The sequence below is a fragment of the Sinohyriopsis cumingii genome, unplaced genomic scaffold (genome assembly GCF_028554795.1).
Source record: "Sinohyriopsis cumingii isolate HCF-2022 unplaced genomic scaffold, ASM2855479v2 utg000810l, whole genome shotgun sequence".
NCBI classification, from domain to species: domain Eukaryota; kingdom Metazoa; phylum Mollusca; class Bivalvia; order Unionida; family Unionidae; genus Sinohyriopsis; species Sinohyriopsis cumingii.
The window spans coordinates 358,839-372,456 of NW_028315933.1; the positions used below are offsets into that span (position 1 = coordinate 358,839).

Here is a 13,618-nt window from a genome sequence, read left to right on the forward strand (position 1 = left end):
CCAATACTAAGGTAACTTGTAACTTCTTTTTTAAAGCAGAACTAATAAATGCAGAGGCGTTATTTACCGAGTTTTTAATAGAACACGGACTACCCCTAGCAGTAGAAGATTACGTTGGTCCTTTGTTCAAATGGATGTTTTCTGATTCCAAAATTGCAGAAAATATGCATCTGCAAGAACATAATCAGCTAATATTGTTAGGTGTTTAGCAGAAGATATTTCGTTTAAAATTGCAGAAGCCATGAAAATTAGGCCGTTTGGTATTGCAACAGACAGGAGCAGTGATTATGATAACAAGAAGTTGTACCCAGTCTGTGTAAGAGACTTTGACAATGAAAAAAGGTCAAAGTTAGAGTGCTCTTCTTTCATTACCGGAATTAACAGTAGATACCACTGGAGATAACATTTGTTATTTGCTTGATAATGCTTTAAATAAACATAAGTTGGCAGAACTGTATGGGGTTTTCAGCTGATAGTGCATCAGTGATGACTGGAATTCATAAAAGAGTTGCATTCTATATTTTGAAAAATGTCTCCATCAGTGTACATGTCAGGTTGTCCCTGTCATGTGATGTACCTTGCTGCAGGAAAGGCTGCTCATAAATTAGAACGAGAACCCATGAAGTATCAAGCTGGCATTCTACCTGACAGTGTACTTAATGCGGACAGAGTTATTATGCAATGGCACCTTATTTCTCAGCTAAAAGATCCAATAATGGGAAGATATATATTTCCTCTTCTTTATCAGGTTATGAAAGGAATACTGCTTCTTTACCATTCTAATGCTGACTGTGAGATATTGTTAAGTATTGTTAACAGAAATAAATCTGAATTCAGATCCAGGTTCTGTAACCCAGCACTTGGTTTTCTATTGGTGTACAAAACAGTCATAATCTCAGCTGGTACAAAGTGTTTTGAAATGCAGTATGAGAGACTGTTGCTTTTAAAGCTCAAAGTGCTGTATATGAAAATTTGAAGCAGTAATTGATGTTAAAAGACTAGAAGGGGTAAATAAATCATTTTGTACATATGCTCATTGAATTTTATTATGTTATATGTGGATTACTCTTTTTCTGTTCGGATTACTCTTTTTGGATTACACTTTTTCCTCACCAGGGGTTGGCATGTATGGTTTACTAATCAGTGTATTTATTGTGGGAATCGGTGCCATTCTGCATAATTTGCTACTCTTGTAAGTTTCATACTAGAGCATTGATAACTTTATAATCACCAACAGAGGGACCACTACAGTGACCTAAGTGGTTAGAGCATCCACCTTGGATACTGGAGGTCATGGGTTTAAACCCCAGCCAAGTCATGCCAAAGATTTATAAAAATGGTACTAACAGCTGCCTTGCCTGGCACTCAGTGTTAAGAGGTTAGCATTAGGACAGGTCAGCCTGGTGTCAGGATAATGTGGTTGGGTGGGACATGATACCACATGCCTATGGCATGATGCTCCAGTGCAGGACATCACTATAAACTGTCACACTGCAGACTTCATAGTGATATGACTCTAATTGTTAAAGCTATGTTAAAAATCCAAAAGCACTCACCAATAGAGGTGTTATGAAAACTACAATTTAGCATGAGTAGAGATGAGAAACCCAGTGCTGCATAATGGAATTCACAGGATGTTTGCATGCACTTAGTGATAAATGGTGTTGGTCAGTCTTATTTGGTGGGAGAGTAGACATCATTCACTTGATAGGATAGTAGACATTCACTTGGTAGGATAGTAGACATCATTCACTTGGTAGGGTATTAGACATCATTCACTATATAAGATAGAAATCATTGACTTGGTTGGATAATATACATCATTCACTTGGTAGGACATCTACATGTACAGTAGACATCACTCACTTGGTATAATAGTAGATATCATTTACTTGGTGGAATAGTAGACATGATTCACTTGGTAAAATAGTAGACATCAGTCACTAATAGATAGATAATAGAAATAATTTACTTGGTTAGATAATAGACATCATTCACTTGGTTAGATAGTATACAAAATTCACTTGGTTAGATAGTAGACATCATTCACTTGGTAGAATAGTAGACATCAGTCACTTGGTTAGATAGTAGACATTATTTACTCGGTTAGATAGTAGACATTCACTTGATAGAATAGTAGACATCATTCAGTTAGATAGTAGACTTCATTCACTTGGTTAGATAGTAGACAACATTCACTTGGTAGAATAGTAGACATCATTTACTTGATAGAATAGTAGACATGATTCACTTAGATAGTAGACATCATTCACTTGGTAGAATAGTAGACATTCACTTGGTTAGATAATAGACATCATTCACTTGGTTAGATAATAGACATCATTCACTTGGTTAGATAGTAGACATTCACTTGGTTAGATAGACATCATTCACATGGTTAAATAGTAGACATTCACTTGGTTAGATAGACATCATTCACATGGTTAGATAGAAAATCGCTTGGTTAGATCGTAGACATCAGTCATTTGGTTAGATAGTAGACATCATTCACTTGGTTAGATAGTAGACATCATTCACTTGGTAGAATCGTAGACATCAGTCACTTGGTTAGATAGTAGACATTATTTACTCGGTTAGATAGTAGACATTCACTTGATAGAATAGTAGACATCATTCGGTTAGATAGTAGACTTCATTCACTTGGTTAGATAGTAGACAACATTCACTTGGTAGAATAGTAGACATCATTTACTTGATAGAATAGTAGACATCATTCACTTAGTAGACATCATTCACTTGGTTAGATAGTAGACAACATTCACTTGGTAAAATAGTAGACATCATTCACTTGGTAGAATAGTAGACATCATTCACTTGGTTAGATAGTAGACATTCACTTGGTTAGATAGACATCATTCACATGGTTAAATAGTAGACATTCACTTGGTTAGATAGACATCATTCACATGGTTAGATAGAAAATCGCTTGGTTAGATCGTAGACATCAGTCATTTGGTTAGATAGTAGACATCATTCACATGGTTAGATAGTAGACATCATTCACTTGGTTAGATAGTAGACATCATTCACATGGTTAGATAGTAGACATCATTCACTTGGTAGAATAGTGGACATCATTCACTTGGTTAGATAGTAGACATCATTCACTTGGTTAGATAGTAGACATTATTTACTTGGTTAGATAGTAGACATTATTCACATGGTTAGATAGTAGACATCATTCACTTGGTTAGATAGTAGAGATCATTCACTTGGTTAGATAGTAGACATCATTCACTTGGTTAGATAATAGACATCATGCAGGGCTGAGCAAATCCCATAGCCCGACATCCCGGACTGGTAATTTTTGAAGTTAGGCAAGTAAAATTTTCCAAGTTGCTAGTCCGGGACAAGTGCTTTTTAAAAAAGTCGGGCTAGTCCTTATTTTCATGCTTTAATCACTATATCTACCTTTATTTGGCCAATCATGCCCTCCGGGCGTACTGAATGCTTTATTCTACTCCTCTTCGTGTATACATTTACATCCTGTTACCGCTTGACTGCATATTGGGCTAAGCGACCAAATTATTGGCAAATCAAAACACGTCAAACAAAAGAAAGCCAGTATGATCAGTTAGCAGTGTTGTAAGCGGTTTTGTTGCAATGAGTTTACTCAGTCTAGATCATAATGAGCGGCTCACTATGATTTTAATCCAGCGAGTCAGTGTAATTAAATTAATGAAAGGTACTTACCGACATCAGTGTTGGTTTCTTTTATGAACTGATTAATTGACAGTAATGATTCTTTAATTTATAATTGATTATACAGATGATTAACTTCCACGTGCGATATTGTGTTTGAAGCGAAACAATTATGCTAATTAATGAGCTGTTTCAGTTCGTATTTAAAAGAGAAATTTGATCTTAAGATCACTTTAGAAGTAGTTGTCAAGCAAGCTGATAGTTACTCTGCGGATAAAATGAGTTTGCTAAATTATTTTCGCAAGGAAGGTAATAACGGCGATTCGGAGAAGGTAAATTTGTTTGAAAATGGAGGGATAAAACGTAAGACGGATACTGAGTGTGCTTGCTATCCCTGTCTTGAATATATGACTCAGAAGGTGGCAGACATATACATGGACATATTTTTAAAATCCATGAGCTAAAACATATATACACAAACCTGAAGAAGCCAAATGTATGACAACCAGTGTTTTTAAAAATTAAATTCTTGTAAGAAATAATTATGTTGTATATTATTTCCTTTGTTTTTTTCTATGGATTAAGTACATATGTCTCATCAACTCTCGGCAAGTGATTACCATTTTGGGACCAATGAAAAGTAAGGTGGGACTAGTGAAGAGTAAGGTGGGACTAGTGAAGAGAAAGGTGGGACTAGTGAATTTTCTGAAACCACTTGTCCTGGACTAGTGGTTAAAAAAATTTGCTCAACCCTGACATCATTCACTTGGTTAGATAGTAGACATCATTCACTTGGTTAGATAGTAGACATCATTCACTTAGATAGTAGACATCATTCACTTGGTTAGATAGTAGACATCATTCATTTGGTTAGATAGTAGACATCATTCGCTTGGTTAGATCATAGACATCATTTACTTGGTTAGATAGTCGACATCATTCACTTGGTTAGATAGTAGACATCATTCACTTTGTTATATAGTAGACATCATTCACTTGGTTATATAGTAGACATCATTCACTTGGTTAGATAGTAGACATTATTCACTTGGCTAGATAGTAGACATCATTCACTTGGTTAGATAGTAGACATCACTCACTTGGTTATATAGTAGACATTATCCATGTGGTAGATAGAAGACATCATTCATTTGGTTAGATAGTAGACATCATTCACTTGGTTAGATAGTAGACATCATTCACTTTGCTATATAGTAGACATCATTCATTTGGTTATATAGTAGACATCATTCACTTGGTTAGATAGTAGACATTATTCACTTGGTTAGATAGTAGACATCATTCACTTTGTTATATAGTAGACATCATTCAGTTGGTTATATAGTAGACATCATTCACTTGGTTATATAGTAGACATCATTTGCTTGGTTAGAGGACATCATTTACTTGGTTAGATAGTATACATCTTTCACTTGGTTAGATAGTAGACATCATTCACTTGGTAGATAGAAGACATCATTCACTTGGTTATATAGTAGACATCATTCATTTGGTTAGATAGTAGACATCATTCACTTGGTTATATAGTAGACATCATTCATTTGGTTATATAGTAGACATCATTCATTTGGTTATATAGTAGACATCATTCATTTGGTTATATAGTAGACATCATGACTTGCAGAAGAAAAAAGCATAGCATGTTAATGTAAAGAAGTATATGTGATCCTTCAGAGGATGTAAACTGGAAGGAGTACATATGGAAATACATATTGTTAATATTTTAGTTGGAAGTGACAATATTTGGAAACTAAATGAATATGTTCTATTTTTAATATAGAATATTAAATTTCATTGTACCATTTTTATACTGTTTTTAATGAGAAAAGCTTAAATTAGAGGAGGCATTGAAAAGTTGTTGTTGTTGTTGTTCTAGGGTTTAACGCTATTTTTCAGCACAATATAGGCTATATATGGTGGCCAGCATGACTGGTGGAGGAAGAACCCTGGAAAACCCAGGGAAGAACCAACATACCCATGAGAAGCTTTCAGGCTTTCCCACATACCCATGCTAGCCGAGCCTTGGACTCTAAACCCACGCAGACAGAGGTGAGATGGCAGTGATCTGGAATGGTGAGCGCTTTAGACCACTTGGCCACTCGGGGCCCCCATTGAAAAGTAAGGTATATGGATCAATATAGTATGAATCTTGGTTAATTTTACTCAAGTTCTGAAGAAACATTGTCATTGTCTTATTCTAGCTTTTATTGTCCCTGAGTACTGTGGCAGAGCAGTGTCTTCCATCCCTGTTGAGAGCTTTTTTCCGGTGGTATGAACGACAGTACATGCTGGAGGAGGGATCACATGGGGAATGCCGATACAGGCACAAAAGCAAAGGGTAGGTTATATGTCACTTACTGAATACAGTAATGTAGTGACAGTCAAAGCATTGACTTGGGTTTTTTCCATGTTTACTTTCTTAACACATTAACCCCTGGAGCTTTTTGTCATTTTCGCCTGAAAATCGAGTAGGAAACACATTTTGAAAGCTCTTTCTGAATAGACTCGAAAACACCAAATCCCCGGTCATCTTTCAATAACATACTGCCTAGTTGTGTTAGAAACATCGTTTTTCATTGGCTATTTGACTCGTGCATGAGCAGAAGGGTAAAAGTTGGAGTTCTGTTTTTCTTCTTTTTTTTTTGTTGCTAAACAGAGCCATTATTTTTGTATGGAGACCACTCTTTAATCCAAATGCCCATCTTATCCTACTTTTTGCAAAGGCTCATCTGTCTGTTTGCAGTTTATACTGGTTTGCCTTAAATCTGAGACCAAAAGGTCTAAAATCCGGACATAATTGGATTCCGACCACGGGCGAATTTTGGGTAGAAAAAGTTGGGTCCAAAAAATGAGGTTTTTTATCTGTATTTTGTAGTGCAACTAGATATTCCAGATTATTTGGTATCATTGTAGAGCTACATCTGTCTACCTTTCTATAATACCAGCTACTTTAGTGTATCATGCATGACCATGACGCTACAGAGCTCGTTAGTAGGCTACTATGTCCTGCCCCGTTAAGTCGTCGCTAGGGGTTAATGTGTTAAGGAGAAATGAGATGTTGCAAGCATGATGTCCTCCATCATTATTTTTACTGTGTAAATTGTTTGGAACTTTGGCATCTCTAAAAAAGGTGACACACATTGCTCTGTGGAACTCAAGCTCCACATTCCAGATAAGCAGAATATGTGCCTGTTTTACACAAAAAAATTGACCAAAAGTACATAAATGAAATTTACAGTGAGTACAAATTGCGCAAAACAGTTACGTTTTAAACATTTGGTGCAAAAGTTTTCTATAAGCAAGGTCCCTTTTTAGCTCACTTGTCTGCAAGACCAGGTGAGCTTATGATATGGTCCACCTTGTGTCTGCAAGACCAGGTGAGCTTATGATATGGTCCACCTTGTGTCGTAGATTCACAGTTGTTATTTACAACTTCTATTCAAAATGGCCAAACAGAAAATTTGACCAGAATTGAGAAACAACATCTTGGCATGTATCTCTTTCAGATTAGTTCAAATTATGACCATCCACCATCAAATATGGCAGCAAATACAAACAAATAGAAACACCTTTAGACAATTTTTCTCTCAAAATCCGCATTACAGAATTTGATAAAATTTGGAAGAGGACATCATGGTTTGAGGTTCTTTAAAATTAGTTGATATGATGCTATCTGCCATCAAATGAGGTGACCATTACTGAAAATATAAAACCTCGAAATCATATTTTGACAGAAAGCATCTTTGCATAAAAATCTTTCAGATTTGTTAAAATGATGCCAGTCCACCACGAAATAGATGCACCATGACTGTATGTGTGATTTGGATTTTTTTAATGTAGCTTTAACAATGTTTCAATCATATTGCTAAGATGTCTGCAGTGTGGCAGTTTATAGTGATGTCTACCACAGGGGCATCATGCCACAGACATGTAGCATCATGTCCCACCCAGTCACATTATCCCTACACCAGGCTGACCAGTCTTAACATTAACCTCTTAATGCTGAGTGCCTAGTGAGGCAGCTGTTAGTACCATTTTCATAAGTCTTTGATATGACTCAACCAATGTTTGAACCAGCAACCTCCTTCATCCGAAGTGGATGCTCTAACCACTAGGCCACTGGAGTGGTGCACCATGAATAAAAAAATATAATAAACAAAGACTTTCACTGACAACACTATGAACAGAATATGACCAAATTTGACAGAAACGATCCTGACAACAATGGGTTTCAGTTTTATACAAGTGATGTGAATCTGCCATCAAGTTATAGAACCATAATAAAAATAAGAAAAGCCAAAAAATGACTTCTTAAAAAACTCTAATGATTTGAATAAATTTAAATAAAGCATCCTGGTATGAGATTCTTCCAGTTTCCTTGAAATGATGCTAATCTGCCATCATATTTGGTATTGTTACTTAAAGTTGATCAATTTTGTAGCAACTTCTTCTCATAAATCACTGAATAGAATAGGACGAAATTTGACAAAATACACGCTAGCATAATAAAGGCCTTTAAAAATTGTACATCGGTTTCTGATCAACCACTGAATATGTCCATCATCACTCTAAGTAAATAAAGACCACAAAATCACTTCTCACAGATTGCTTTTCAGATTTGGACCAAAGTTGACAAAAAAATATTCTGGCATGAAAGGCCTTTGAATTTATACAAAGTATACTGCCTTGCCATTAAATATGGGTTAGCATTATTAGGAATGGAAAATCATTGAATGATCTCAGAAACCACTGAACAGAAGTTGACCAAATTTGACAAAGCATATTGGCATGAAGAGTTTTTAAGTTTATACAAATGATGCCACTCTGCTATTGCTACTAAAAAAATTAAAATCTTTTAATAATTTCTTTAATAAAATTTGGTGAACGGAAATCGACTAAATTTGACAGAAAGTCTTGTGGCTTGAAGACCTTTCACATTTATTGAAATTTTGCTGATCTATATTCAGATATGGTGACCATTGCTAAAACTAGAAAAGCATTACACAACTTTATTTGTAAAATAATAGTTAACAGAATTTGACCGACTTTGACAGAAGGCATCCTGTGATAGAGGCCTTTCAATATTTGACAGATGATGTTGATGTGCATTCAGGTATAAAACTGGAAGCACTTGTATTCATAACATATGCAATCATAAGCATTCTTCTGACCTCGATTTTATGGTCAACTGCTTTTGCATCTGGATAGTAGGCCAGTGTCGGCCAGGTACGAGATCTCATGTCCACTTAGTTCTGTTGCAAATGATCATACATTTTCGCATTATAAACATTGCTACTGGGATAAGTTCCAAATGTTTTGTGCTGTTTGAAATGATAGTATGCGATCACTGAGAACACTTGTTCGCAGATACATAAAATCAAACACATACAGAATTAATCTTGGTCACTAAGCCATTTAGTGCATCCCAAAGGGCATGATTAACATCTTGATGGTTAGGAGCCCATCCGGTATTAGATTTTTAACAAGGGCCTTGGATTTTTATTTTTTAATTTATGAAAAGTTTTCCACCATTTTAAAACTAAATCCCATATTAATAAATTGGACTAAGAACAATTGTGATATTTCAAATTTTAAAAATTTAAAATTGTAATATGTGTCTTGAATTAATAAAGAACAAGATTATAAAAGCTAAGGACATTGTACAGAATTGATTAGAGAAAATTTGTAAACTGAGATGGTTTCAGTAGATTTTATTCATGTTGCAAGGAAAATGTAGGGTTTGCTTACTTAACCTTACCAGGCCATACAGTCCCAAATAGCTTGAACATTGTAAGAAATATTCAGAATGATAAAAGCTTGTGTGAATAAAAACCTTAGTAAACATTTTATTAAGTAACTGAGCATGTTATTTTTCTTTTTCCATTTCTTTCTTTTTCCAGAGGGAAAGACTTTCTTTGTGAAAGAAGAGATGTAAGTCTGCCATACCTTGTATATTTTTATTCATCAAACTACATTTGGATGATAATGTGCTGAGTCCCTTAACATTACATGACCATCTCTGAGTCATTGAAGTTTGCCTTCCTTTACCTATATTGTAATATTATTAATATGGTACACTTGTAATGATTACTTAGTTTGATATCCTTAGATGATTTAACAGTTGTTCCTTTGTATGCTGTCAAATTGCTTTGTCCTTCAGCATTAATGCAAAAAAAAAAAAAATTGGAATCTTATTTAAGAAATTTTAATTGATTTTTCTTATGTTTCAGCTGGCCATTGAGTTTATCTATTGCTTGGTTCTTATTGAAGTTCTTTCAAAGGTATGATAATAGTATTTTTTTGTATTCTGATTGCATTACGTATTTGTATGGAGCTGGTGAGATGCTAATATCTAAGAAATTCATTAGGCAGAAATACATTTTTAGGAAATTAAATAAAATGTAACACATCATCATAAGTGATGTGAAACACTGCATAAGTATTTGACATTTTGAAGCTACCTGATTAGAGTATTGAGTTTTTCAGTTTTAAATAACATGTAAGATGTATTATGTTGGCTTTGTACTATATTTTTTGTGTGGAATGCAGTGTGAAATTTATGCTTTTCACTATTGCACAGCAGGGTAACATACAAGCAAGTAGCCAGCTTCATTGTATTATTTTGTTTTTATTATGTGCTATGAAAAATTTCTTCGAGCAACCCTCCACCTCTCACCACCTTTCAATTTTAAATTGAATGTTAATTGCCATGCTGTTTGTGTGGAGTTACAGCAGTACATGTTCTTGTTTCACACTTGTCACAGATGAGGACTGATTTGATTTTGTGTTTCATTATTAACTCATTAAAAATGCTGACAAGTTTATTCCCATATTAAATAACTGAAGAAGAATTTGAAGATTTTGATGTTTTTTGGATGAATCACCTGAAGTACTGAGACTTTTCTTTCTTCTAAGGCTGTAGCATTTACCAAAATTCATGAATGAGTACATGGTATACAATAACTGAATGATTCCAATTAAATAATGCTATATTCTAGAGTTCTGTTCATTTACGAAACTGTTGAGCTCTATCATTGATGTGCTTGAATACTATACTGCATTCATTTCATGTATCTGAAGGATTACAAGTGAGGCTATAACACATAAAATCAACTTATTTGATGTTGGGATGAACTGTTGAGAGATAAAACAATACCATCCATACCTCAGCCAATTCATGAAAAACTACTATGGGTATAGAACATAGTTTGAATAGGGGTCAGCTAACCAGAGGATTAGTGGTGCTAGAAATAAAAATATGTATACTATAAGAGTTTCTTCAAAACTTTTGGTGATATATCAGCTATCAGTGTTGGCAAATTAGAGACACATGTCTAAAATTATGAACATGACTTTGGGAAACTACTGATATATGTCTGTCAGGGTAAATGAGTCTTTAATGGTTTTACTTCTGAAATATACTTTAAACAGCCACTTTGGCTATTACATGGTACTAATGTAAGTACAGATTATTTGAATTTGACTAGGAATGGAAAAGTTATCAAAAGAGTTTTGTTTTGTTGTTTTATGGCAGGGCAATACATGAAGGCTTTATGCCTTGCCATGTCAGGGCAATACATGAAGGCTTTATGCCTTGCCATGGCAGGGCAATACATGAAGGCTTTATGCCTTGCCATAGCAGGGCAATACATGAAGGTTTTATGCCTTGCCATGACAGGGCAATACATGAGGCTTTATGCCTTGCCATGGCAGGGCAATACATGAAGGTTTTATGCCTTGTCATGGCAGGACAATAGATGAAGGTTTTATGCCTTGTCATGGCAGGGCAATACATGAAGGTTAATTGACACACAACAGCTTTGACTAGTCTAATGGTAGAATTATAACCCTCATGCTTTAGGTTGTGAGACTGACAAGCTGGAGACTGTTTTATATTTGTACTTAAATATTTTGCTATTGAAAGTACAAGAAGGTGAATGTGCATTATTTTCTTGTATATGCTTGATGGAAGAAGTCGTACATTTTTAATGTTGGAGAAAATGTTGCAGTATATTTCATTATTACAGCTCAAATTGACATGTACTGTCTGCTGCTATTTCTGAAGTTTCCTTAAATGCAAGCAGTCGAATCACATTACATCTAAAGAAGGTGATAATGTGGTGACAAAAATTGCATGTGAAACTGTTGATTCAACTTAATTTCTTATATTTATTCTGTATACTTTGACAGAAATTGCAATAATTGTTATTTGTTTTTTAGCTGTCCTTCCACCCAGGACATGATGACCTAGTTGGCTCCATCATTACTCAGGCATTCAAGCATTTCAAATACAAAGATGGGTATGTGTTTAATTATACAAAAATGGTATCTTTTCCTTTTACTCTGAAGAAGTAGGGAAATAGTATGATTTTTGTAGAATATACATTTAATACACTAACTGTAGATTTTAGGGGTATGATAGTTAATCTTAGTCAAAAGAATAATGATTCCTTTCTGTTTTGATAATAATGATCCCTTTCTGTTTTGATCATAATGATCCCTTTCTGTTTGGATCATAATGATCCCTTTCTGTTTTGATAATAATGATTCCTTTCTGTTTTTAATGATAATGATCCCTTCCTGTTTTGATGATAATGATCCTTTTCTGTTTTGATAATAATGATCCCTTTCTGTTTTGATAATAATGATCCCTTTCTGTTTTGATGATAATGATCCCTTTCTGTTTTGATAATAATGATCCCTTTCTGTTTTGATGATAATGATCCCTTTATGTTTTGATAATAATGATTCCTTTCTGTTTTGATAATAATGATCCCTTTCTGTTTTGATGATAATGATCCTTTTCTGTTTTGATAATAATGATCCCTGTCTGTTTTGATAATAATGATCCCTTTCTGTTTTGATCATAATGATCCCTTTCTGTTTTGATGATAATGACCCCTTTCTGTTTTGATAATAATGATCCCTTTCTGTTTTGATGATAATGATCCCTTTCTGTTTTGATAATAATGATCCTTTTCTGTTTTGATCATAATGATCCCTTTATGTTTTGATAATAATGATCCCTTTCTGTTTTGATGATAATGATCCTTTTCTGTTTTGATGATAATGATCCATTTCTGTTTTGATCATAATGATCCCTTTCTGTTTTGATGTTAATGATCCCTTTCTGTTTTGATAATAATGATCCCTGTCTGTTTTGATAATAATGATCCCTTTCTGTTTTGATCATAATGATCCCTTTCTGTTTTGATGATAATGACCCCTTTCTGTTTTGATAATAATGATCCCTTTCTGTTTTGATGATAATGATCCCTTTCTGTTTTGATAATAATGATCCTTTTCTGTTTTGATCATAATAATCCCTTTATGTTTTGATAATAATGATCCCTTTCTGTTTTGATGATAATGATCCTTTTCTGTTTTGATGATAATGATCCATTTCTGTTTTGATCATAATGATCCCTTTCTGTTTGGATCATAATGATCCCTTTCTGTTTTGATGATAATGATCCTTTTCTGTTTTGATCATAATGATCCCTTTCTGTTTTGATCATAATGATCCCTTTCTGTTTGGATCATAATGATCCCTTTCTGTTTGGATCATAATGATCCCTTTCTGTTTTGATCATAATGATCCCTTTCTGTTTTGATCATAATGATCCCTTTCTGTTTGGATCATAATGATCCCTTTCTGTTTGGATCATAATGATCCCTTTCTGTTTTGATGTTAATGATCCCTTTCTGTTTTGATAATAATGATCCCTGTCTGTTTTGATAATAATGATCCCTTTCTGTTTTGATGATAATGATCCTTTTCTGTTTTGATGATAATGATCCATTTCTGTTTTGATCATAATGATCCCTTTCTGTTTTGATGTTAATGATCCCTTTCTGTTTTGATAATAATGATCCCTTTCTGTTTTGATCATAATGATCCCTTTCTGTTTTGATGATAATGACCCCTTTCTGT

The 13,618-nt window shown here is 34.3% G+C and overlaps 1 protein-coding gene across 20 annotated transcripts in view; it reads left to right on the forward strand.

Annotated features, from left to right (window-relative positions):
- The window catches only part of LOC149773222 (protein furry-like), a 242,636-nt gene that overhangs the window by 27,506 nt on the left and 201,512 nt on the right, over positions 1 to 13,618 (forward strand). For all 20 annotated transcript variants that reach the window (XR_016417442.1, XM_089946600.1, XM_089946615.1 and 17 more), the window contains exons 5-8: positions 5,886 to 6,022; positions 9,585 to 9,615; positions 9,915 to 9,965; positions 11,905 to 11,984. Coding sequence is in view for 19 of the 20 variants with exons in the window: in XM_089946600.1 (XP_089802726.1) it covers positions 5,886 to 6,022; positions 9,585 to 9,615; positions 9,915 to 9,965; positions 11,905 to 11,984 (299 nt within the window). In the remaining variant the exon portion in view is untranslated. The remainder of the gene's footprint in view (positions 1 to 5,885; positions 6,023 to 9,584; positions 9,616 to 9,914; positions 9,966 to 11,904; positions 11,985 to 13,618) is intronic.